We start from the raw sequence: 24,871 nt of genomic DNA on the forward strand, positions 1-24,871 counted from the left end.
GTCATTTCTATTCATGAGGGTTTTATATTGTGTGATGTGTCTTGGTTGGCTGGAGATTTCCTGCCCTTTAGGATCTAAAGGGGTCAGTAATCAGCTTTTACTTCCTGTCTTTCATTCATCCTGGCTTGGGAATGCTTTGAGAGATGAGGGTATGGATGTGAACTATATAGGACACAAAAATATGATTTAATAATAATAAAATAAAATATGACGTAACTAACGAAATTTTACTTTTACTCCACGCTGTATGCATGATTCTTATGATCTTATTCTAAGGACAGTGGAGTATATATTGGACTATGCCAACATATTTTACTCCATTTCGATTGATGTTGAATGTGTACATAGAGGATTTTTAAATATCTGGCCCTTATTTGGGGGGGGAAGTTCCACTGGATTGCTATTTTTAGTTTTGAGTTAGTGCAGACCACAAATTTGAGGGGGAGGGAAGAGAGAGTTTAGAGGAAATGGGTGTTGGGAACTCCACCTATATATCACTCTGCATTCCTCCTCAGGATCTTTCTTCCAAAGACTTGGAGCTAAAAAGAGTTTGAGGAGAAAGTGGAGAGAGAGGATACCTCCAATGCAAGGCCAAGACCAGTGAAGACGCGTCACTCGGACCCAGAAGAGTAAAGATAAACGGTAAGGATTTTCTCTCAACATCTTGGTCATGCTGGACTAAACAGACATGGTCACGCAGCTGCAGCACTCTAGTTTGTTTTTTTTACAAACTCAAATCTAAAATCGATTTGGATTGTTGATACTGTTGTCTAAAGGCATGGCTGAGATCCATGACCGCAGTCAAATGTCATCCAAATGGTAACAAAAGTCTTTTCTGAATTTCCGCAGTATCATCAATAAACTTATACTAAAATATTTGCACAATCTATCATTATTACCGTACTTTGTTTCTGTCTGTGCCAGGTTCCTAAAACCAGTTATATGAACCAGATGCAGAATGTACACAAACACATACCTCGGTGAATTGTCATCATTTATCTAATAGAAACAATGCTCTCCCTACAGGCACAGAGCTGGGAGTGAGAGATTAGTACAGGACAAACATGTGCATAGCAGAGAATACCCACTAATTAACATTTAACTGTGGAATGAAGGGTAGGGCACCGCATCTACGATGTACATTATAGGCTACACAAAACATTTATTTAATTCTCAGTGGAATTCCTCATATACTGCATGCAGGTATCGGCCACAATGCAAATATCATCTATAATGCTGACTTTTGATTCTCTTCCTCTAGTTTTTTTTTTTTTTTTTTCATCAGAACAGCGGGGTGAGCTGTCAATAAATCATTAGAAAGTAATTCTCATTTAATTAAACAATTTGACTTTTATGTTTTTTTTTTTCCATGATTGGCAGCTACTCTTCTCTTTTAAACTGCCAGCTGTGTGCCTGTGTCCTCACAGATCTATCTGATGTAAAATATCTCTATAGTTACTTGAGGGACAAGATTGCAACACTCCTCTGTCCTTTCTCACCCTTCTGATTTCATGGTGGGAGGAGTAAATTGAATTGCGTCATTCATAACTCTTATTCTTATAACTGCTGCACTCCCAGCGATGGCGACTGAGTCATGCAATTTCAATGTCCCACTCAAAAGCCTTTTCACTAGATAGTGTTTCGCATGGTCTTGATTTTTGACTGACATGTTTGGAAAGTTAAAAAAAAAAAAAAAGGCTTGAAGATCAGGTTTTGTGATGCACCCCTACTTTTTCATCAGTTATATAAAGCTACTGTGTGCTCAATATGGCTTTGGGTTTCATGGCAGATAAGCATCCTTTATAGGTGGATCTTCTGTGGCCTGATTTACAGGAAAGAGACACATGCCACCCATGTTCTGCTGACCACACAGGCACAGGCAGTCAGTAAATGGGGCTTTAGGCCGTTTGTTTACAAAGGTTGCAGGGTTAATATATTCCTCAGAGGCATGGTCAGGCTCTGTAGCTAGGGAGGGATCCCCCTGTCTGATGTTCCTGTGGCTTGATTAATGGTCAGAGATAGCCAGTGCAGATGTTTAGAAGCCTGATGAAAGTGGAAGTCGAGCCCCTCGAGAGGCAGGCACCAAGTCACGGTTCAGGGCTGCTGCCTCGGTGATCGACTGCACAGTTTAAATGAAACAGCAGCAAGGGATGATACTCAGCAGGAGCAAACAGTGGTTGTTCTTTGGCTCGTAATAACAAGGATTTAAAAGTAGTCAAAGTTGGCACATCTCTCGGGATGTTTGTTCTATCAGTGAGCAGCGTAAAAATGAGATGCTTCCTTGCCGTGTTTTGTTTTGAAGAAGCATGTTACCAGGTTAAACAGTTCTTAAAATAGCAATTATGTATAAACAGTATTGAAGGTCTATTTAAGTGAAGACCGTGTCGACTCAGCTCAGATAGAAACTCTGGACTGATATGCACAGATTTGATGGTTGAGTCTGCAAGCCAAACTCACTGATAAATCACATGCTTATGCATTAATTTTTTCTGCTGAGTCTAAACAGTCCTCACTTCATTCAGTGTTGTACTGTTCACCTTTAAAGTCTCAATAAAATGAAAAATTTCTTGTCTAATTTCACATGACAGAATATTCACCTATTTAAAAATAAATACCAGTTTTTTTTTTTACATTGTATATTAACAACAACAACATAATAATAATGATGATCTTTAGTTGAATATTAGCTTTAAACACAGTTTACAAAGTGCTTGACCAACACAGCAAAAGCAGAATACAAAATACAAATACAAATACAAATACAAAATAGCAGCAGAAACATAAAAAAAACAAGTAAAAATTAAAAACTCCAACTACAAAAAGCAATAATAAATGAATAAATTATATAAATTAAATTAAATCGCTTTACTTCATCTAGGAAAATAATGGTGTATTGGTGGAAATCAACAGTGATGTCATGTTGAACGAGTAAGCGTGAATAAAAATAAAAAATCAGCTTGTAAAAACATCACTTTTTTTTGAACAGTCATGCCTCTCCCATCAAATTAAACCTCCTGTCTGTCCCTGGTTGATCGCTCTTTGGTTTATACAGAAAATGCCTCAAATTAAAGAAGCAAGAGGCTGTCAAAATGCAGCTGAAGCGAGACTGCAAACACCATTTTGCCCACAAAGAAACTCCTCCACATTTTTACCATGCTGACCCCAAATTAAATGATCAATGACATCTTGCCAACATGGTATGATTTATGTTTGAGTGAAGCCATCAGCAGGTTAAGAGGATGTTTGTACACAGGACTCCAGTGCACTGCCTCACACCTCCTCACCGCCATGGTGCTCCTGCTGATGTCCGTCACTGTGCTGCATCTGATCACTCTGGCCATGCTCCTCATCGCCACCATAGAGAAGGTGAGACACGCATAGAAACCAGCTTGTCTGTTCACCAATGCGCCCCCTGCTGTGTAACACTACATGTTGCAGCTGGCCACAAAAATGCTGAACGGCAACATCGTGAAATACCGCTCTCCTGGAATGTGGCCTTTGAAATCTGATCCGATTAGTTCTTACGAAGTGCTCTTTAGTGTTTATCATATTTCTGGTCCTGGCACGGGGCCAAAGACGGTGATAAAAGTTCCAATTAATGAGCTCCTCTCTCTCTGTTTGTCTCTTGGTATGTGTCCCTGTCTCTCTCTCTCTCTTTCTTTCTGTAGTCCTGGTGGGTGTGGACAGATTCTGAAATCACAGACCTGTGGTACAACTGCTTCCACGATAATGTGACAAATAACTGGTTGTGTGCAGCTACTAATGAAAACGGTAAATTATTAAAAGGGCTTGTGCATGTGCGTTCCCGCTTGCCTACATGTATGTGAGTGTTTTTTCCACAGTTCGTGTTTTTGTGTAGTGCAGAATGTTTCTTTACAGAGGGGCAGGGTAATAAGGCTGAACAGAAACACAGAACTGAGAACAGGATTTAAGTGCTAACTGAAACTAATGAGCAAAGCAGGCACATGCTGATAATAGAAGAGGACAGGAAGGGAACTGATTGGTGGAAACACAGGAAACACAAGGGCAGGGCTAACACGACAAGGCAGGGCAGGTGAAGACATGCAGGGCAGGGCTACATCTAAACACAAGGGTCACGGGCTACATTCAGACAGACAGAATAAAGATCGGATTTTTTTCCTCAAAAGGGACACAATTCTGATTTTTTTATACCAATGCAAACAGCAAAAAAAAGACATTGAATGTGATGTTTTCAGCTCTGATTTGAGCCACTTCAGATGTGATCTTAAATCAGGAACGGATCTGATTCCTGCTGATGTGACGGCTGTGTGAACGCTCAGATCATTAGTCATTTTTTTTTTTTTTTTTTTTTTCCCACAGAGCTCACATTACTATCACATTATTCACCGGTTGTCAACTGTGATGGACAAAATAAAACATTGAGGATCGCAGCAACAAAGACAGAGAGACAGGAGGCTGTGTATTTAATAGATACAGGGGAGGACACTTCAAAGCCCATTTTTTGCGTTCCTGCCCTCAGCCTGAACAGCTGATGGACACCACCACACCACTGTTACTGCAGCAAACTACCCAAGAAATGAATGCACCACTATTTCATTCATGCTGATGATTGACTGTCAAGAGATCTGATGTCAGATACAGGTCACATATAAAGATGAATGTGAACAGTCGAAGTAAAAGGATCCTATCTGTGAAAAAATCAGAACTGGGTCACTTTCAGCTGCTGTGTGAACGTAGGCAGAGATAGTCTGAACAAGGCCAAAGAGGCCCCAATCAATATTGAAAATTTTGGATTCAATCAGATCTCTTTCACATTTGAGGGAAAAAAAACAAGGTCTAGGCCACATGCTACTGGTTGTCTGAACATAGCCACAGAGCAGGAAAGAAAATCCAAACTGCGAAAATGCAAGGAGAAAACATAAAATAATCAGAATCCAACAAAGGATCATGACAGATATGCAGTACGTTCATGACTGAAGATTTGTTTAATTTAAGTGTCAGTCAGCCTCTGATGTCATTGTTTTGCCTGCCGTCCCAGACTGGTTACAGTCCGTCCAGGCCCTGATGGTGCTGTCTGCGGTCCTGTCCTCCATCTCCTTCGTGGTGTTTCTGGGTCAGCTGTTCACCATGTCCACCGGAGGGCTCTTCTACTTCACAGGCCTCTGCCAAACCTTCTCAGGTGTTTGTTAATCCATATGACACTTAACAGTGTAAACAAAACATATGCTTAAACAGATTAAAAAAAACTTGCTGTCTTATTTATGGAAGTGTGTAAAAGCTTAAAACTGGATTTTGAAGTTATAATAGTTTATCTTACTGCTTCTCCTTTGCTTCCAGTTGAATTGGTTGTCAAGTTGAGGGGTGGAAACTGGACGAAATAGATTCAGGATCTATTTTCTATTCTTTACAAATCATTCCTATCGACTCATTTTTGATATGCTGAAGGATTAACCCAGATTTAGGGTTCAAAGGTGCGTTATGCAAAACAGCCAAAGGTCAGTGAAAGTGAGGATCATTTTAGAGCAAAAATGTGGAATAAGCACGTAATAGAGCTTTTTCACAGCAGCTAGTTTGACATGAAATAGCAGGTAAACACAGGTGTTACTAATAACGTTAATTACACCCGGGCCCTGGCTCAGTTAGACCTGCATGTAACTCAAGCTTAATTAGCGTCATGAGTAACACCTGTGTTTATCCTGCTATTCATGTCAAAATTGCTGCTGTGAAAGAGGTCCAGTCATCAGTGAGCTGCGAGTGAATGAAAACCATGCACACTCAGCCGTCAAACTGCACGCTTGTTCCATGTTTTTTTGTCCGTGGAGTCTAAATGGTTCTCACTTTAAACATTTAAATCGACCCTGGCTGTCATAAAGAGCTGCGTTGTTTCAGTCGTGATGGAAGATTTCAGGTAGACGTTGTTACCGTTTTTTCCACAGTAAATAAACTGTATGACTATGACCTGATAATGAAAATGGAGGACACTTTTTTTTTTTACACTTTTTTTTCTTTTTTGACTCCTCAGGTTTCACCGCCTTCGCTGCATGCCTCATTTTCACGTTCCACAGAAAGGAGATTTTGGACGACTCCAGAGATCTGACCGCGGGACACTTTGGCTACTGCTTCATCCTGGCCTGGTTGTGTGTCCCCCTCCTCCTCGTCAGTGGAGTCCTGTACGTCCACCTGCGCAAGAAGCAGTGAGCCAAAAAACCAAACAGCAGAAAAACAAAACAGAAGGGACAAAAGGGAAGCCAAGGCGTACGACCTACATATGATGCTCTTTACTGATGATCATCCACCAGTCATCAGTAAACACCCACAAGTCCTCCACATAGATCATTTGCACACATAAGACACGGGACGACTAACAAGGAAATACCTCTTTATAAAATGAAGCATTATTTTCATTTGACTGCATATTCACAGAGAACAGAAGTTTTGTCATGACAACTGTGTTATGGAGGACATTATGTGTTTGTGTAGACACATTCTTGAACTGAAATATAACAGAAATTCACGTTTACACCACAGCTTCCCCCCGTGCACAGTGGATTGTATGATTTTGTAACACCTTGCTGCAAAAATGTGCATATTAATGAGGAAAAGCAACCCAACATAACTCCTTAATGCTTTATGACGGGGAGTTCATAATCCCATTCATTTATTACACAAAGATACACATGTTGGCATAGAAATATTTGCTAATTAACACATTGATTAGCTTATTTATTTAGCTTATTTTATGTGATTATGTTCAATGTATTATTATATGGTAATCTCGCCATGTGGTAATGATTTTGGGACATTAGGTAGCTCAAGCGTCTCAAATTTTTGTATTGTGTCCCTTGTGAATATTTACTTATTAAACCATGCATCCTAATATGTAATGTGCTGTCACCCATTATATTTTGTTTTACTTTCACCACACGCCTTAAGACATGAATTTTACTGGACGATTCATGTGTTTAATGGACTGCATTTGAGGCAGGCTTGTTCGTTTTTTTGTCTTAACATGTGTAATACATACCGCACCGCCCGTGAGCTATGCTGACGTGACGTAGTGCGCTCAGAGGGGTGTGCAGTCTTTGTCTTTGAGTTTTGCAGCAATCACTGACACTCACTGTTTTGTGGCATTCATGGAGAAAAAATGCTTCCAATGTATTTTAAAAGAACAACGGATGCAACACAATCAGCTGATAACATCTGGGAAGAAAAAAATCCACAAGCAGATAGAGATTCAGTGGTGGATCACCAAGAGGCTGGCTGAAGACACACAAGACAGTGTAACATATTTCCATGTGTGTGTATAGCAGACATGCATGCACCTTATTATTGTAATTTTATTTTTGATAAAGTTACTATAGCTTCCGACATCTCAGATAATAAGGCAATTACAGTGTCTGGAGTGCTACTATTGCCTGAAAACCTACCAGTCAGGCTCAACCAGTCAGAGGACAATCTCTAGGGGAAACTATGAAATGAATGAGAGGCTCTTTCTCATTGGCAGGCAAAGGAATCTGTCAACTGCACAGAACGCAAGGATCCAAATGTAATGTCAGTAAAACAGGCTTGGAGGGTTAAGGGGAGGGAGATGACGTCAAAGCAGAGGCACAGATGAACAGTCACAACTTCTTGGAGCTTATTTCTAATGCTTGAGCCTGAAGAGTGAGATGTCCAGCCCATGAGGTGAGTTTCTTAATGTTTTTGCAAACTGTTTTTCTTTACTGACAAAGTAACCTACAAGGTATTGATTACTTCAGCATGCTGATTTGTTTCTTTTGTCACCACGAGGCTTGTGCCTTGCTTTAAAGCTGCTGATTCTAAAGTGTGCTTAGAGACAAACTTGCTGCATTTTCTGAGAGAGGAACACCAAGAAACTTTTACATCAAGATCCTCAAGATATCAGATGTGTCCGATCAACTCCTGTCAAGTGCAAGAAACATGAGAAATGGTACTGAAGACGCTTTGTGATTCTTCACTGGAGGGATCAAAGCTATGATCACCTTTACTTTTGGACATGCTGACATGAACTGGCCTCTGGCGGTGTTGTCCTCACATAACAGAGGTTGGTAGTTGGACTTGGGCTAAAAGTTTCATACATTATTAGACAGCACTGACTGCTTGAGACGGACTGGGGGTGCAGCCATGTCAAACTCCCAAGAGCAGAGCCTGGATGAGGATGTAGTGTTCATGCCGGTGACTGAGTCCAGTCCAGCGTTCCTGCACTGTGAGAAGGAGCGTCACGCCATGGAAACACTCATAAGTGCAGGTCCAGCCGCTTTCTACAGCTGTCTGACTGCGGATCATTTGAGCTGTTTCCTGTCTCCTGAGGAGGTTCGTCAGATAGTTGCCTGGGCACAGGAGCATCATGGTAGCCAGCTGCAGGTGAGAGGGGAGGAGAATGGAGAGGACAACGGCCCAGAGAGGGAAGAGGACCTCTCTGACACCTACTTCCCAACTCAGTCGGACACCCCTGCCCCGTGCCTGGAGCTTGGCTGGCCTGAGAAAAACTTCTGGATGGGACAGGATTGCATCACAGTCCACACAACTCCCCCTGTTGAGGGACAACCTCACATCAGAGAAATCATCCGACGGCACTTGCAACGGGCCAGTCAGGTGTGTAAATATATCTGTCAGACTTTCAGGTTTAAAGGTAAATCATCATCTGATCATAATAAAGAAGAAGAAGGCAGGAGGTGGAGATGTTGGAGAGGTTTTTTTCTTGGGGGTGGGTGTGAGTCTCTGTCAAAATGATTCTGTCAATTATAGTCTGGCTGAAATTTTGTGTACTACACAGGTGATTGCCATAGTGACAGATAGATTGACAGATAGTGCTGTAATTGGTGATTTGCACTACGCCGCCTCACATGGCATCCCCGTTTACATCATCCTGAACCAGAGGTCCTTTCAGGAGAACTTCACACCCAACAGGCTCAAGCATCCGGTGAGTCACATTTTATTGATCTGAACACAAATCATCACTCACAGGATGGACATTCAACATAGAGTTTGACATGACAACGAATAAACCACATCATTTCTATTTGCCAAAATCAGATACCAGCAGCCCAACAAGTCAACATATTAATGGGCTATTTCATAAGACGGCAACAACATTGGCTATTCAATATAATGTAACAACAGCAACAGAGCTCCACTGATAAATCTGCTGGCTGATACAGTCAGCAGATACTAGCTTATCACAGTTATATCAATAACAAAAGCAATGTTATGCTTAAATAGTTTCCCCATATAGACTCTTCTGTTTACAAGTGTATCACAGCTGAGCAGTGCTACTTTTTGTGTAAATAAATTAATACATTTATTGTTGTTTTTATTACAGTTTATTAGAGCTTTTATTTTATTACAGCAATTTAACAGCAATTTAATTACCACATCACTCCTTCCTCCTGTTCTCCTTATGCATTAAAAAATCACTGAATATATTTTTTATCTGGTGTTTTTGTTTCCAGTATCGGTCGGGCTCAAATCTGAAGGCTGGCTGTGAAACTATGTATGCATCACTGTCACAAAAAGCCTGACACATTGCATATGCACTCTAGACAAGTGCCTCGTAAAGTGCCAGTGTGTGTTTTTCTTTAACCTTGACATGCTCATGTTAGGAGCTGAATATGAACATCAAGCAACACTCAGCTAAACTGGTTGCACTGCATTCAGTGAGGTTTGTGTTTCTCTCTGGTAATGAGGACCTGTGGTTAAAAACACAGCGAAAGCATTCTGTTTTAAGTTACTGTCAATTTTACTTTTCACAATGAAGACACGTGCATGTGTAACAGAAAAGAATTTAAAATCTTCCGCTCATAATATAGCTAAAGATAAAATAATATATGATATAGCTATAAACAGGGTGTCTTATTGTTTGGTGTGCTCTCGCAGAACATGCAGGTCCGCGTTCTCGGGGGGAAAACCTTCTGCACGAAGACGGGAAGAACGGTGGTAGGTGAAATGAAAGACAGCTTCATTCTAGTGGATTCGGAGACAGTGATTCATGGCAGCTACAGGTAAAACAGCCACGTCTCTCAACACTTTCCCTTTGTATCTCTTACACACACAAGAAAGTGACATAACAGGCTCTGTTTCTCCTCACCAGCCTCACGTGGACAGACGCCCACCTGCACCGGCAGCTGATCACTGTCATGAGCGGCCCCATCGTTGAATTATTTGATCAGGAGTTCAGGATCCTTTTTGCTGCTTCATTCCCCATTCCAGACACGTGTAAGGTTGCCAGCGTCCCAGTGGATGTACCCCATCAGCAGCTGCTCAAGAAGCTGCCAGACCGCCGTTTGCCAAACCACCTCCCCTTGGAGCCCATGACCAGCTCCCCTCCAGCGCCTGATTCTCCGCTGGACTGGGAATCCCTGGGGGTCGTCCAGAGAGACCTGGACCTGCCTGACCGTCCTGTCAATCACCACGAGGAGTTTGTGTCTGTAGAGAGGCCACTCCAGAGCAAAATGCAGCTGACAAAAATGCCACCCATTATGGACGAATTTGCTCACAATAAAAATCGATTTCTGGATAAGGGAAGGTACACATAAAATCTCAAATAACCAAACGTTGCTCACCAGTAGCAAGTCCCTTGAAGTGCACTATGCAAAACTGCCAATGGTTATACCAACAATGAGAGCCATCAAATTACATGCTTATTCCAAGTTTTATTGTGAGTTGGTTTGACCTGCATTTTTGCATTGTGCACCTTTAAGTTTTTTGTTTGTTTGTTTTTAAAGTTCCCAAAGCTACCTACCGTCCTCTGTTCAAAAGCTTGGTGCAGAAGGTTTGGTGGTAAAAGGAACAGGTTTTCTCTGTGTCTTTCTATTGAGTAACTTTAGCCAGGGACTACAGGACAGTGTCTGCATTTTGTGTTTGGTGTTGTTTGTTCATGCTTTTACTCTCCACCTCTCTGTACCTGCTAGGGTTTGGGAAAACACCACCGCAGCGACAAACAACCTGCAAAATAAATCAACTAGTTTCAAGTGAGTCGTGGTCACAGGCAAAGAAGAGATGTAATACTGAGTTAGGAATAATGGGCATCAAAAGTTTTCTTTTAATATTTTTATTTTATGGTTATTTTTTCCTGACATCTGATTACTTTCACAGCAACATCCCGGCCTCCCCGAAAGAAAGCTTCGATCAAAGCTTCACATCACCTAAGGCAGAAATACAACAAAGGTAACAGCAAAAAGATCAGAGAACTTGATAAATATCTTCACAGAATTTCAACCAGTGAAATCTGGGATTGAAATGTCAACTCAAAACAAAATGTTCTCTCCCTATTTTTCTTCTCCAGGGTGGAAAACAAACTAGAGCGTGCCTATCACAGACAGCTCTCCAAAGAGAGGGACACTAATTCAGACGACAGAATGGCAATGACACCTGGTGATAAAAGAAGGGAACAAAACTCAAGGCACAATATGGTGACCTTTAACTCCAGCCCAAGAAGAGAGCGTTCAAGGACGGAGAATAGTATTGAGGAGGAGATAAACATGGAAGAAACCAGACCCGGAGTAGAAAGCACACCTTTTTCTAGAGTAAGTCACTGATTCTGAGAATAAGCCTGGTGCTACCACTGTAATGTCAAAATACTGGAATTAGATACCCAGCAATCGAAAATGACAGAAAACTGAGGTGTTTTTCTCTCCTGACAGAAACCTTTAATCCTGCGAGTGCCCCAGCTAGAGAGCTTCAGCTCCCTGAGCGACATCATCAAGAGGTTAAAGACGAAGCAGAGCTCACCAGCACAGCCAAGCACAAAGACTGCAATGTCGGAGATGAGCAGGTCCATGATAGATCTGAGTGTGCAAAACACAAGTTCTTATCAAGACGAGGGGGGAGTCCGGGTGCCCAGGCTGCAGGCCAGTGTAAGCGTGCGGATTGGTCGTATTTGTAAATGTAAAAGCAAAAGAGAGAATTTGAGACACTGTTTACTAAGAGAGCATGTGCTTTTTTCTCCTCTCTCCTTGACAGTGCTTTGACCCTGGCCACGTGACGCCTGCTCTTGCCCTGATGAGGAAGAGGAATGATGAAATTAAATCTCTGTTCTACAGATCACCAAAAAACTTTGTGCCCAGCCCCAGGTCCCGCAGCTCCAGTTTGGGATTGCAGATGGACTGGACGAGGCCTTTGACAGACAGGGAGGACTCACTTAACGAACTGAAATGAGGAGCAAAGAGGAGATACAAGAGCAATATCCTCTGTCCTGCTGGGGAAAGGCAGCTGCCAGTAATGCCAACTAGAGGGACAAGTTTTGACTTCTGCAGTGTTAATAATTACCACAGCAAAGTGAAGCAGGCTGTGACCCTTAAAGCATAATCAGGCCAGTGTTGCTGGCATGCAGGATTTATGTTAGTTTCATCACCGTCTTATTGTATACTATGTGGATACGGGCATTAGTGGCAATAAAGTCATAAATTATAAATATACTGAAAGCTTGGGAAATAAAACAAGAACTTTTCATTTGTTTATAGAGTCTGTCACGCTGTTTTCTCATAATTAGCTCAAATGAATAAATAAAATAGTACATAATAATCGAATCTATCAACAGACTGTCATCTACTGTGTCATCGCTAGATGGCGATCACAGCAAGCAACCAAGTGGAGCCCCGGCGCAGAAGAAGAAACCCCGGAAACACATGGAAACATTTGGAAATGTGTTCGGCTGTAGTTGAATAATCAGTTTTCTTCTGCTTGTTTTACCGTTAATGTAAATAAAAACGTCGTGGGGATTTACCTGTGTAACATTTTAGCAGACGTGTAGCAGACACGCGTATTCAGCTTTTCATCATGGTTCGAGCGCAAAGGTGAGTTTAATGAACGTCGCCTTAAGCCTGCATGTGAGAGCTGAACTGGCCTCGCGACAAATTCATAAACACGTAGGTTGTTATCTGACGTGTTGGAGTAAACCCTCTCCATCAAATGTTTTCTGGTGTTGACTTTGTTGCACTGCGAAACAACATTTTGTTTGTGTTATGGCGATAAACAACGGCTAACACGCTGTGTTGCGCAGTATTTCATTCCTAATAAAGTCTGTATTAAGTACAAATAGAGGGAATATGCGAGAGGAATATGCAACATGTTATGGTTGTAGTGCAATTAGAGTCTCAATGGTAGGCTTTGCAGTCAAATGGGAGGTATATGACTTAGAGATGCAGCAGGAGTTTAGGACAACTCTTTTACCCCTCCATCACCCAAAATATAACAGCATTTCTCTGTTTTGTTTATGTTTTGTGTGCGTTTCACATCAACACATTAGATTCAAGACAGGCATTTGAAAGTGTTGCATTAATTCTCTTAGTTAGTTAGTCTGGGCATGAGCCTGAGGGTTTTTTGTCCCTCCTCTGCCTCATCCTGAACAAAATAAACAGAGAGGTGTGCCGTGCCCTGCTATTTCAGCATCAGAATCAGAAATTGACTCAGTTGCTCAAATTCTCAAGAGAACAATTAAATTATAAGAAAAAAAATATGTGCATGAATCTTACAGACTATTACAGCAGTAAATTCAGAAATAAAAAAAATTGCAATCAAACTGCATAGTCTGCCTTTGAAGCTGCAGGCATTCACTCAGTGCCTCAAAGCAGAGATTAACACACTTGTGCTTGCTCTCCGGACTGCTCAGAGCAAAGAAACAGCAGAGGCCGAGAGCTACAAAACAACATGACGATGATGACCCTGACGCCTACAAGGACATGCCCGTCCCAGATAAGGTGAGAGAGGACAGGTTTAACACCAGAGGCTCTATCACAGCACAGTTTCTGCACACCGCTGCGTGACAGAAAACAGCAAGAAAAGACTGTAACATGATCTCTTTGAGTGTTCTGGAGCAGAGATAACGTGGCGTCAGTCTGAAATGTGTCATTGAAGTGAATGCCTGTTCTCATTACTTCAGTACATGAATGGGTCTTGGGATAGTGATTAACTGAGGCACAACAGACAGAGAGCAGGAAACATCTGATTATAGTCTGTGTGGTGCATCCAGTCAGCAGAGGGAGTTGCAGTAAACTTTGAGATTGAATTAATCTACTAAACACTTCAATTAGAAATATCATAGATTCTGCGTACTTTTTGCTTACTGATTTTTCACTGCTGTGTCATGTGTCTGTTTCCTTTTCGTCTCATTGAAATGAATATGCATTGTGCTGTCGGCTGTTTACTTGAACTGTAATAAACGTTCATTATTCCGTCTTAAAAATAACTTCAGTAAGTGCAAGTCAAAATAAGCCATACACATAGACAAAATAAAATGTCAGCGCTTTAACTCTACATCGGTCCACTCTAATGGTTTTTGTGTTTGTGAATTTTGACTGAGCTGACAGTCAGATGTGAACATAACTTTTGTCTTTTTTTCTCACCAGAAATCTTCACAGTACACAAAGGACAAAATCGACGAGTTTCATGATGAAAAGATTGCAGTAAGTTTCCATCATCGGTGACTGCAAAGTAAATGTATGTATAATTTTCATGGTCTCTTACTATTTTACCATTATCTCTTTGCCATAGCAACTTCTCGCCCGCGGTGTTCATATGGACAGCGACCAAGACGACCTCGATGAAGAGGTACTGGACTTTTTGGACCTGTTTTTGTTATTTTGTGTTAGTGTGTTTACCTTGTTTTTATTCGATCTGGTTCAAGATGCCAGTTCAAGCTCAAATGAACTTTACAGGAGGAAGTGATGGCCCTAGATGACTCTGAGTCAGAGGACGAGGATGAGGAGGAGGAGGAGAATGAGGAGGAAGAGAGCGACATGGAGAGTGATCTAGAGGGGAAGAGGGATGATGGTAAAAAGAAAAAAAAAGTCAGTTCACATTTAGTTTTTGGTTCTTTGTCAGAAAATCCTGATTAATTGAGTTTGTGTTTTCTGTCTTAGATCTTCCTAATGAAATGGCATGGGGGAACAGGAAGAAGATGTTCTATGACTCTGATTATGTGGCTGCCAGTAAGCATTTTTCACTTCCGTCCACATTATTGAAGCAATTTATGAGCATTTCAGTGCCCGTGTGGCTGATTTAGGTTGGTGGTGATGTGGTTTTGTGATTGCAGAAGGGAAAACACAGGAGGAGTTGGAAGCAGAGGACCAAGAAGAGGAAGAAGAGGCAAAGAATATTCAAAAACGCTTGGCTGCCAGTATGACTGAGGAGGACTATGACCTCAGCTTTTTTCAGGTATTCACATCTTAAAACATATAATATTAATTTCAGTCATGATGATAAGATAAATTGACACTTTTTCTCTCTAATTTTACCTTTTTGTATGGCTGTGTAAATGTAGGACTTTACTGAGGAGAGTAAAGATGAAGAAAAACGTGTAGAAAAGGAGAGGATCGTCAAAGACTTAAAGCAGATGTCTCAGAAAGAGAAGATGAAACTTCTGAAGAAGGAATCACCAGAGCTGCTTGAACTCATTCAGGACTTCAAGGCTAAGGTAACACACACACACCCACACAGCTTACACATAGCTTATGATTCCTCTGGAACAGCATGTAATGTCTTCAGCTCGGTGTTTCTGGATGATGTGTGCAGCTTGCAGAACTGAAGGACGAGCTACAGCCACTCACAAAGATGGTCAAAGAGGGACAGATCCCACCAGGAAAGGTGAACACAGTCTATCTCGATTTGTAGCATGCTGAATTAGCTGTCAGTCACTGAGATGAGAGAACTTACTGAAAACATACTTATCTGTTATTTTGCCTCTATTTTACAAAAGGGCGCAGACTATCTCCAGACAAAACAGCAACTTTATCTCAAGTAAGTTTAAATTTAATTGTAATATCAGCAAGTCACCTTCTCTGGGGATACAAAGGTCCCCAGGTGGCCCAGTCCAGGTGGCCAGCATTGTGGCAATTTATGTATGTGGCATGTTTTGAAACTCTTTGGGACACCCCGCTGGCTCACCGGGTGGAGTGCGTTCCACTTGTCAAGGCTGAGTCCTCACTGCAGAGGCTTGGGTTCGATTCCAGACCAAGCCCTTTGCTTCATGTGCTCCTGTCTCTTACCAGTGTCACTATCAAATAAAGTGACATAAACAAAAAAGAAAAACTGTAATTTAAAGTGTGTCTGAGTCTTTTGTTTGAGTGTTTGCTAATCATTTTTTTTCCTCCCTGTCAGTTACCTGACAAACATCAGTTTCTACTTGGTGCTCAAAGCCAAACGGATCCCTGCTCATAACCATCCTGTAATCGAAAGACTGCTCACCTACAGAAATGTAAGTCTGACTGTTACTGCTGATCTGAACATGCTTTCACCCTGCATATCTGTTTAGCAGTCACAAACTCTACACTTATACTCTTTATTTAGGACATTAGGCTGTAAATCATGAGTTTGATGGTTCATTGACACTCGTGTTGTCATAAAGTGGCAGGATTAACTCTTGCAGTAGGATGATGTAATGCACAGTGAGATTCTGCTCTGACCGCCATGTAGAAGAGAGCAAGTGAAAGAATTTCCTCATGGGGATCATAAAATGTCTTGAATGTTTCGATCACTCTCCTGCAGCTAATCAATGAGCTCAGTGCAGTGGACGCCCGACTTGCACCACAACTACGCAAGCTTCTAGCTGGAGAGCAGAAAGATAAGACTGACAGGAGGGCAGAGGACAACAAGCAAGCAGGAGTCTCCAGCAAGAAGGACAAGGTGAGCCGTGTGAATCCAGACATGATAATTTTCAATGTGCCATGGACGGTATACATGGAACATCATGGAGTTGATTATAAATAACCTGGTTTCTGCCGTGTTAATGAGTGCTCTCCATTCCCGCTGTCGGTTGCAGGGCTCAGCAGAGGCAGCGCCTGAAACTGCGGCAGATTCAGACTCTGATCTGGATGAAGAGGCTGCCCTGCGCTTCTACAGAGGAGTAGAGGAGAGGTTGAAGCAGAAGAGGAAGAGCAACAGCACAGACCCACTGGCTGAAGAGTGAGTGTGATTTGCATCTGAGTCCACAGAGAGCACCCGGGACAGAATCAATGGGCGATCTGAATTTATTATCCTCTTTGTTTCAGACCAGAGGAATATGGAGATGAGGAGGAAGAGATTGATCCAGATGCTAAGAGAGCCATAACCTACCAGGTACTGTGTTACACTCTCCTGGTCATTGAAATAATACATATTAAAGGGCCATTAAGTAATAGTGTTTTTTTACTGCAAAAACAGTAAGGGTGGGAAAATGATTTGTGAAAAGCAAGTTTCTGGTGAGGTAATTGTTGAGTCACAGGCATTGATCAGCAATCCTCTCAAATCTGTGTAGATAAATTATGGTCACCCTGTGCTATTGTTCAGATAGAAAAAGTACTGCACATTTAAATGGTATGGCAGCTGTTAGTCATTCAGTTTATTGAAATCATTCTTGTACAGTTTGGATTTATTACTTTATCTCAGTTACATGAAGATAAATGCTCTGTATAAAACATTACATCAGAGTTCTTTCAATACATTCAGTTTTATGTCCCTCATATATGTATGTCATACATTTCACGTCACACTTTGTCTTATCTCACTTTTGAACCTTTATTTTGACCATGTGCTTGTACCAAACCCACAGATGGCCAAGAACAAAGGGCTCACACCAAAGAGGAAGAAAATCGACCGTAATCCTAGAGTCAAACACAGAGAGAAGTTCAGACGGGCCAAGATCCGCAGAAAGGGACAGGTTTGTAACCCACATCAATGATCAGGACATTTTCAATGTGTCCAAGTGCATTATTAAGGCTTCCTGAGTCTAGTTGCAAGCGTTCATCACTTTAAATCATAACTTCACATTAATCTTATCAAATGTTTCAAAACACTGGACATTAAACAATTGTTCTCCATATTTACCAGGTTCGTGAGGTTCGCAAGGAGGAGACAAGATACAGTGGAGAGATGTCTGGTATCCGTGCTGGAGTCATCAAGAGTGTCAAACTTAAGTAACCGACCGGCTGAGACACAACCGCAGGATGGGATAACCAATTTGATAGCCTTGGGAGGAAGAAAATCCCATTGGACTGTAACTGTGTGGTTTTATTATGTGATAAGTAACTGTTGTTAGTAAAGCATATCATTGAGTTACTCAGCTGCTATTCATTGTTGTACAAAAGACCTTGATCTGCCTGTGTGTTTCTGTTGAACTGAACTCAACAGTTGAATGAATAATCATTTTTAAACACTTACTGCATACTGTTATCCCTCTAGAGAAATTGCATGAATACGTTCAACCACTCTTTGGAAAACATTTAAAAAGGAAAAAGGAAGGCATTATGTGTTGAGTTACAGTAATTCCTAAGGTTAGACGAACCTAAAACATTCAGTATATATCACTGGACTTGTCAGAAGAACAGGCATGAATGATTATAAGCCATATTTAAGCCAAGGCTGATGTAATAGCACAGAGACAACAGCTGGCAGCCAGGTCAATATCCTGCACATCAGCAGCTCCATCAGTGTTCACACAGTGTCAGCCAAGCTGCTGAGTGATGAATTGGCCGTGTGCTGCTGTCAGGTTGCTGACGATTTTCTCCTCGATTTCCACTTCGTTCTTCACATCCTCGTCTGTGAGGATCAGCTCGGCCTGAGTTTCAGGGGTCACCACCACCACGTAACCCCGCCTGGTGTCGAGGACGTTGGCCACCACTGCCTGGTGTCTGTAGGTGTCCAAAGCCCGCCTGGCCTTGTCCAGCAGGATGGAGTGGTCTGTCTCCAGCTTGAAGGAAATAACAAATGCCTGTGGCGCCCAGTCCTTCACAAGGGGGGACAGGATCTTGGGGACCATTTTCATGCTGATCTGAATGGAAAGGAAAGCATCTGTCACTGATTTTAAAAACAACAGCTAAAAACAATTAAACTATACTGGATTTGCATATTTTACTCACTTGAAGTGGTCCATTGGACGACTGGATTTTGTGTTCAGGCATCTCAGGTGCAGGGATATAGAAATCAGACACAGCTGCAGCCAAGTAAAACATGGCCTTTGACCCTGAGTACAGAAGAAACGTGAGGGATATTTGTTATTAACAGTATGCCAGATGCTACCTCAAGCTGTAAGCCAGAGTTGGTGTGTACCTATAGCGCTGAGGGCCTGCGCCGCAGCCTTGAGGAGGTGCAGGTACTCTGACAGGGTGCTGAACTCGATGGGAAGCAGCAGTCCAGCCTCCTTCACCTCCTGGTATCGCTTCAGGACTTTGGCAATGTTGGGAAGCGCCTGCTGGTTGACCACCACTTGACCTGAGCTGCTGGATCCCCCCTCACCCTGCAGCTGCAGCGTGTCCAGGAGGTTGACATGCGAGTATGTGCGTGTGTAAGGATACAGGGAGCGGTGTCTGTGCAGGAAGATGACCGCATATCCAGACTCGATGAAATACTCTGCTGAGGAGGCTCCTCTCCTGCCGCTGCTGAAATTATCCAGAAAGCGCACCGTGCGGGACTCCAGGGGGACTTTGGTGCCTCCGGACGTGATGAGGACCACCCTGCGGCCCATTGCCCCGTGCCGGCCCGCAAAGGCAGCCATCTCCTCTCTGGCCTCCTCTGCATGAGAGGGAACAGCAAACTCCTCGGCCAGCTTCCCATCAATGGTAGCCGCCCTGGGCTCTGCCATACCTGGGGAAAGAGAAGTCGACTGGCATTAGTAAAACAATTGAATCAAAGTGGTGACCCGTGAACCAACCTATACACAGAGCAGCCAATCCACAACACATTAGGATATGAACCTTAACCTCGCAGTATGATAGTATGTATTCCAGTATGTTAGCACGGTATATTCAGTGAAATCGTAGACGTGTTTGATGACGGTATGAAGATGACCCCTGCAGGAGAAACACCGTCTGCTACCATCATTTTCACATCGGATATGCACAGTATCTACCGGCAATTTGTCAGTAGGTTGCCATGTATTGCGCTGCATGTTGGTACGACAACAACGATATTAATTAATAAGAAAACAGTGTAAATTATCTTACTTTCAATTTCGAGGACAGAAAACTATCATACAGCGAGACAACTTCTGCACTTCCTGATTGTGACAGATTTCTTCGTTGGTATTGAAAGCAGTGGAGCTCTCAGTTAAATCCGTGAGCGCCCCCTATGACTGTAAGTGGTACTACCATTGACGGACGGAAATCAACAGCAACGTTTTCGCCTTTATTTGTAAAACCAGTGTTGGACTATACGTCCCCTTTTCACTGTGATCTGTTTGATAGAGCAGAAATTAAATTAAATTAAAATCGGAACAGAAATGCTGAAGTTTCCTGTGCCATAATGCATAATGATACACTATATTACCAAAAGTATTCGCTCACCCATTCAAATGATCAGAATCAGGTGTCCTAATCACTTGGCCTGGCCACAGGTGTATAAAATCAAGCACTCAGGCATGCAGACTGTGAAACAAGACATTTGTGAAAAAATGGGCCGCTCTCAGGAGCTCAGTGAATTCCAGCGTGGAACTGTCATAGTATCCCTGCAAACATGCCCCAGTGGGGCCCACGCAGGCTTTTTGTGGGCACTGTGGGCTAGGGCCAGCCAGACCAAACCTACACCGGCCCAGTGCTGGCTTGCCCAGGCAAGGCCCAAAGCTCTGAGCTCACCATGGGCTCTCCGTAAGCAGCCCATAATAGCGGATTGCCCACAGAAAGCCCATGTTGGCCCAGTGTGGGCCAGCCCATTTGGGTCCAGAGCAACTTTTGTACCGTTGGGCCCATGCAGGCTTTTTGCGGGCACTGTGGGCTAGGGCCAGCCCAGACCAAACCTACACCGGCCCAGTGCTGGCTTGCCCAGGCAAGGCCCAAAGCTCTGAGCTCACCACGGGCTCTCCGTAAGCAGCCCATAATAGTGGATTGCCCACAGAAAGCCCATGTTGGCCCAGTGTGGGCCAGCCCATTTGGGTCCAGAGCAACTTTTGTACCGATGGGCCCATGCAGGCTTTTTGCGGGCACTGTGGGCTAGGGCCAGCCCAGACCAAACCAACACCGGCCCAGTGCTGGCTTGCCCAGGCAAGGCCCAAAGCTCTGAGCTCACCACGGGCTCTCCGTAAGCAGCCCATAATAGCGGATTGCCCACAGAAAGCCCATGTTGGCCCAGTGTGGGCCAGCCCATTTGGGTCCAGAGCAACTTTTGTACCGTTGGGCCCATGCTGGTTTTGTGCAGGCAGCCCAAAGTCATTTCCCACGCTTTGGCGGCTTTTTTTTTTTCTATGTAATTTGAAATTCAGAGAGACACAGCATTTATAGCCTCTGCACAGAAAGCATAAAAAATCCATTATTTAAATTGGATTGTGTCTGCACATGATCACTTAAAAACTCATGAACAAATATTACTCTTTGTTTTTAACAAGAAAAGCCTATAATTTTTAATAGATAATTGATGTTTTAAAAGGTTTAGCAGGGTTCAAAATTAACAGTTTACCATTTTACAGTTGCTGGTAAAAATATGTCTGGCTTCCAACCATTGGCTCATAGTCATAAAAGAAAGAAAAAGAGAAAAATAAATAAAAAACTGAATTAAAATCAAAAAGACTCAAAGCTTTAAAAGAAATATATGACCCTGCATATTAGGAACAAAATTAAATGGTTTATTATTTTATTATTTTTATTTATTTATTTATTTATTTATTTATTTATTTATTTATTTATTTATTTATTTACGCTACAAATGTAAAGTTCAATGACTGCGACAGAGCGCTACATGCTTGGAACTATTTTTTGCTGAAGAGGTGCCATATATCACTACGCACTTGAGCCTCTTCACAACATGCCTCACCGGAACAGAACGCAACTGTTACGTCTCCTGGCTGAAGGTGGTGTTTTCCCGAGGTGAGTTTTAATTGTAATGTTTCATCTTAAAGTTTAATGTTACAGCAAATATTGTCATAGTGTGTGTTGTCCTGGGATTGTATTTGAATATGGTTTTAGTTGATTCCGACCATTCGCCATTTTTTCGAACTAGCTAGGTGACTGAGCAGGTGACTTCACTGATCACCTCACCTTGTATCAGAAAGGAGGAGCTAATCAGTGAAATCACCTGAGGCCTGTACCATAAAGCTGGATCTCGGCTTAGTGAGCTAACTTCAGGCTTAACCCTGGCTTTTTTGTACCATAAAGGTGGCTTACTTTTTATCGGGCTACGTTGCCGTGGTAACGTATGCTGAACACCTAACCTGCTCCGGAGCAGGCTAAGTTCAGGATAAGAGCTCAGCAGGTAGAAAAGCCCCACCTGCTGACCAGTCAGCTCTCTTGGAAAATGGCCTGCCCATTTTCCCTTTCTTCTTCTTTTATAAAATTCAAATTAATACATTTTACAATTCTTCTTGTATTTTTTTTTAACTTATGACTCCGCACTGCCCAACCAATAATTTATCTTGTAGACTGATGTAATATTTTTTATTTAAAAAAATGTTTTTGAAAATAAATGAGGAGAATTTAATTCAGAGGGTTAAATAAAAGTCTGATAAAATACACGGCAGCCTCTGGTCTCCTTTAGATTTCCATTAGTTTGCTCATATTTAGTATTTAGGGTGTCTGCCCTGAAAAGTCCACATGAGAGTTGGTGTCAAATGTTTCACAGTCTTTAAGTGACAGTGAAATAATATTTTAACCAGCAGAATAAACACGAGGCGTCAGATGGTTCATAAAATGAAATATCAAAACCAGTTGAATCAAAGTGACGATTCTGACGAAACTCAAACTGAAGGCAGCGGCCCAGCGAGGGTCGCCCCTCACTATGAGAGAGGGCCAGTTCCTCTGCAGGAGTGTACCGCTGAGTGGGAGACACATTCATTTACTGAACACACAAATGTTACTGTAGTCAGATCGACTCGTGCCGTCATGGTGGGGAAGTAATATTATAATCGCACTAATTTACGCATTGACACAGTCGGCGATTTTTGCCAGCATTCCTTGCGTCTTTTGGCAGCTGCAACTGTGTTGCTTTTTGCCTGGATTATTGATGTCTGCTCCGCCGTTGTAAGGTATGCGGCTCGGGTAGATTTTTCCATGTCTGCGATTGGTCGCATGCAGCAAACACCGCCCTTTTTATGTGAGCGCACACAGATCTAGATTGGAAAAGCCTGGGTTGAATTAGCGAGTTGATAGCCGGCTTTATGGTACCGAAAATCTGGAGTGCGGATGTCTGGTTAAGTGAAGCCAGATAAGTAAGAGAAAGCCCGGCTATGTTAATCCAGCTTTATGGTACAGGCCTCTGGTGGAGGTCTTGGTTGGAATGAAAACCTGCAGCCTCTCGGCCCTCCATGGCACAGGATTGGACACCCCTGGGTTAGTGGTCCTTATTATCCTGTTTCTCACAGGGTTTCCGCTACATGTAGCCTAATTCATCGTGGCGAGCCGCCACACCTTCGGAATGATGATTTTTTTTTTCTTCCAGATGTTAAAACAATTTTAAATGGATATATATACACAGATCTAGGCTATGTAGCCTTTATTTGTGCAAATATACTTATCATAATCAGTTTGAAATGATAATTTAAATATCATGAAATGTTACATTACACTGCAATTAACTTTAGTCATCACCCGCCTGTTTGATTATTACTGCTGTGCGCTCGCAGAGGGAGAGAAAAGGGCAAAAGAAAGGTACCTGGGCAAGATTAAATTTAATCCAATTCCAATTTTCAGGTCAAAAATCCTAGAGGAAACCCTGCATATGGCATATAGATACTGCTTACTACTCACAGTATTTTATATAGGCCCCTTTACTTTTATGTTTCAGAGGCTGTAAGAAAATGCTCCCTCCAGCCAAGTCCTCAGGATTTTGAAGTTGAGGATGAGATTAAGGTGTGGCTACGGAATTCAAGAGACAGTGGGTGGACGAATGGAGCGCTACCATCGTCGGCTGACTACCCAAGAGACCTTGGGGGAAGAGTGAGCTTTGCCAATCAACACATCACCTCAACAGAAGTATGGACATGTTAGCAGCACACAAGAATATATTTTCAGCATCAGAGGTCAGAGTTTTTGCAGTTTTTGCTTTTTTTTTGTTTGAAGTATGGGCTGAAAAATGTGCCACTAGTAACTGAATTTGAATCATTCATATTTGAATTTTGACTGCAGTTCCTCTGATGTTCCGTTGACCATGTTTAGTAGGAAGAGTTAGGGGGTCACCAACAGTATGTAAGTCTCTACATATTCACCTTACTACCCCCTGCTGTCTGACACTCTCACTCCCGAACGGACTGCAACTGCAACTGTTACACTACACAATACACTACTGATAGATAGCAACACGCAAAGACTGGAGGGGAAGGGCTGGATCAAGTCGGACAGTTCCTGAATCCCAGTACCGGGCGTCAGGTTCTGCCACTTGGTTCATGGTGTCATGCTGACCCTGGACCTCCGTCGGAGTGAGTTTCTCTTCATTGTATTGGCAGCTCAAATGGATGTGGGTCAGTGCCTTCACGTTCCCATCCATCCATTCATTTTCTATTTCCTTTCTTACTTCTATTTATTACTAATGCACACTTATGTTCATAATTGTAATTGTATATTGTATATAGGAGTTTATATATATTCTTTCTATTTTTATTTCTTTTTTATCCATTTTACTTGCACAGTGCTGGAGTTCTCACCGTTGCATTTCACTGCGACTGTACTTGTACATCAGGCATGTGACAAATCAAACTTGAACTTGAACGTGATGATGTCTTAAATGAATAAGGCTGTAATGTGCAGAGAACATTTTTCATTCAGTGTAATGTGTTTGTATTTAATAAATGAATTGATTTGAATCCTTTTGACTATTGTACATTTTTGACAATGCATATATATCAATGATCGCATCCATTTTAGATGTATGGAACTCCCAAAGGAAACTACACTAGTAGCTGAGATACATTTATGTGTGGAACTGATTTATTGTTGTAGATTAATTTAACTGCAAAATCAGTGTGGGCCTAGTGAGGGCAGTG

The 24,871-nt window shown here is 42.2% G+C and overlaps 4 protein-coding genes across 6 annotated transcripts; 3 read left to right on the forward strand and 1 right to left on the reverse strand.

The window, feature by feature from the left end:
• The first annotated feature begins 584 nt into the window (after positions 1-584).
• emp3a (epithelial membrane protein 3a (MAM blood group)) lies at positions 585-6,857 on the forward strand. 2 transcript variants are annotated; one of them, XM_030052113.1, is made up of 5 exons: positions 585-642; positions 3,254-3,366; positions 3,669-3,771; positions 5,021-5,161; positions 6,005-6,857. In XM_030052113.1, exons 2-5 carry the CDS (start codon positions 3,289-3,291, stop codon positions 6,178-6,180), a joined length of 498 nt encoding a protein of 165 aa, XP_029907973.1. In that variant the 5' UTR covers positions 585-642; positions 3,254-3,288; the 3' UTR covers positions 6,181-6,857. The 2 variants fall into 2 exon arrangements, 1 of the variants encoding a protein (XP_029907973.1); XR_003928253.1 differs by lacking the exons at positions 585-642; positions 3,254-3,366; positions 3,669-3,771; positions 5,021-5,161 and adding an exon at positions 5,739-5,890 and having other exon boundaries at positions 6,005-6,143.
• A 780-nt stretch (positions 6,858-7,637) lies between these two features.
• On the forward strand, positions 7,638-12,376 carry fam83e (family with sequence similarity 83 member E). 2 transcript variants are annotated; one of them, XM_030052034.1, is made up of 10 exons: positions 7,638-7,665; positions 7,771-8,595; positions 8,777-8,923; positions 9,877-10,001; positions 10,091-10,525; positions 10,911-10,970; positions 11,095-11,166; positions 11,285-11,525; positions 11,643-11,855; positions 11,962-12,376. In XM_030052034.1, exons 2-10 carry the CDS (start codon positions 8,125-8,127, stop codon positions 12,154-12,156), a joined length of 1,959 nt encoding a protein of 652 aa, XP_029907894.1. In that variant the 5' UTR covers positions 7,638-7,665; positions 7,771-8,124; the 3' UTR covers positions 12,157-12,376. The 2 variants fall into 2 exon arrangements, with proteins under 2 accessions (XP_029907894.1, XP_029907893.1); XM_030052033.1 differs by having other exon boundaries at positions 7,651-8,595.
• Positions 12,377-12,597: 221 nt separating this feature from the next.
• On the forward strand, positions 12,598-18,030 carry utp3 (UTP3 small subunit processome component). The gene is made up of 16 exons (XM_030052189.1): positions 12,598-12,794; positions 13,610-13,697; positions 14,346-14,402; positions 14,491-14,547; positions 14,655-14,769; positions 14,859-14,927; positions 15,032-15,153; positions 15,260-15,412; positions 15,511-15,582; positions 15,695-15,735; positions 16,096-16,192; positions 16,483-16,620; positions 16,757-16,899; positions 16,986-17,052; positions 17,525-17,632; positions 17,803-18,030. Exons 1-16 carry the CDS (start codon positions 12,778-12,780, stop codon positions 17,890-17,892), a joined length of 1,434 nt encoding a protein of 477 aa, XP_029908049.1. The 5' UTR covers positions 12,598-12,777; the 3' UTR covers positions 17,893-18,030.
• ppcs (phosphopantothenoylcysteine synthetase) lies at positions 17,288-20,054 on the reverse strand. Its single transcript, XM_030052190.1, has 4 exons — positions 19,914-20,054; positions 19,021-19,554; positions 18,831-18,934; positions 17,288-18,742 (listed from the first exon to the last, which is right to left on the reverse strand). Exons 2-4 carry the CDS (start codon positions 19,550-19,552, stop codon positions 18,416-18,418), a joined length of 963 nt encoding a protein of 320 aa, XP_029908050.1. The 5' UTR covers positions 19,553-19,554; positions 19,914-20,054; the 3' UTR covers positions 17,288-18,415.
• Between the last annotated feature and the right edge of the window lie 4,817 nt (positions 20,055-24,871).

Source organism: Myripristis murdjan, chromosome 5 (genome assembly GCF_902150065.1).
Source record: "Myripristis murdjan chromosome 5, fMyrMur1.1, whole genome shotgun sequence".
NCBI lineage: Eukaryota > Metazoa > Chordata > Actinopteri > Holocentriformes > Holocentridae > Myripristis > Myripristis murdjan.

What these genes read in the sequence shown, in the direction of transcription:
- utp3 (XM_030052189.1), top strand. An exon ending in AGAGGGGAAGAGGGATGATG is followed by an intron (nt 14,770 to 14,858) that starts GTAAAAAGAAAA and finishes TTTCTGTCTTAG; the next exon opens with ATCTTCCTAATGAAATGGCA. An exon ending in TCTCCAGCAAGAAGGACAAG is followed by an intron (nt 16,621 to 16,756) that starts GTGAGCCGTGTG and finishes TGTCGGTTGCAG; the next exon opens with GGCTCAGCAGAGGCAGCGCC.
- emp3a (XM_030052113.1), top strand. Translation starts at nt 3,289, where the DNA reads ATGGTGCTCCTGCTGATGTCCGTCACTGTGCTGCATCTGATCACTCTG. An exon ending in TCATCGCCACCATAGAGAAG is followed by an intron (nt 3,367 to 3,668) that starts GTGAGACACGCA and finishes TTCTTTCTGTAG; the next exon opens with TCCTGGTGGGTGTGGACAGA. An exon ending in CCTCTGCCAAACCTTCTCAG is followed by an intron (nt 5,162 to 6,004) that starts GTGTTTGTTAAT and finishes TTGACTCCTCAG; the next exon opens with GTTTCACCGCCTTCGCTGCA.
- ppcs (XM_030052190.1), bottom strand. Translation starts at nt 19,552, where the DNA reads ATGGCAGAGCCCAGGGCGGCTACCATTGATGGGAAGCTGGCCGAGGAG. An exon ending in GCAGGCCCTCAGCGCTATAG is followed by an intron (nt 18,935 to 19,020) that starts GTACACACCAAC and finishes TTCTGTACTCAG; the next exon opens with GGTCAAAGGCCATGTTTTAC. An exon ending in CGTCCAATGGACCACTTCAA is followed by an intron (nt 18,743 to 18,830) that starts GTGAGTAAAATA and finishes CTTTCCATTCAG; the next exon opens with ATCAGCATGAAAATGGTCCC.
- fam83e (XM_030052034.1), top strand. Translation starts at nt 8,125, where the DNA reads ATGTCAAACTCCCAAGAGCAGAGCCTGGATGAGGATGTAGTGTTCATG. An exon ending in ACTTGCAACGGGCCAGTCAG is followed by an intron (nt 8,596 to 8,776) that starts GTGTGTAAATAT and finishes TGTACTACACAG; the next exon opens with GTGATTGCCATAGTGACAGA. An exon ending in CCAACAGGCTCAAGCATCCG is followed by an intron (nt 8,924 to 9,876) that starts GTGAGTCACATT and finishes GTGCTCTCGCAG; the next exon opens with AACATGCAGGTCCGCGTTCT.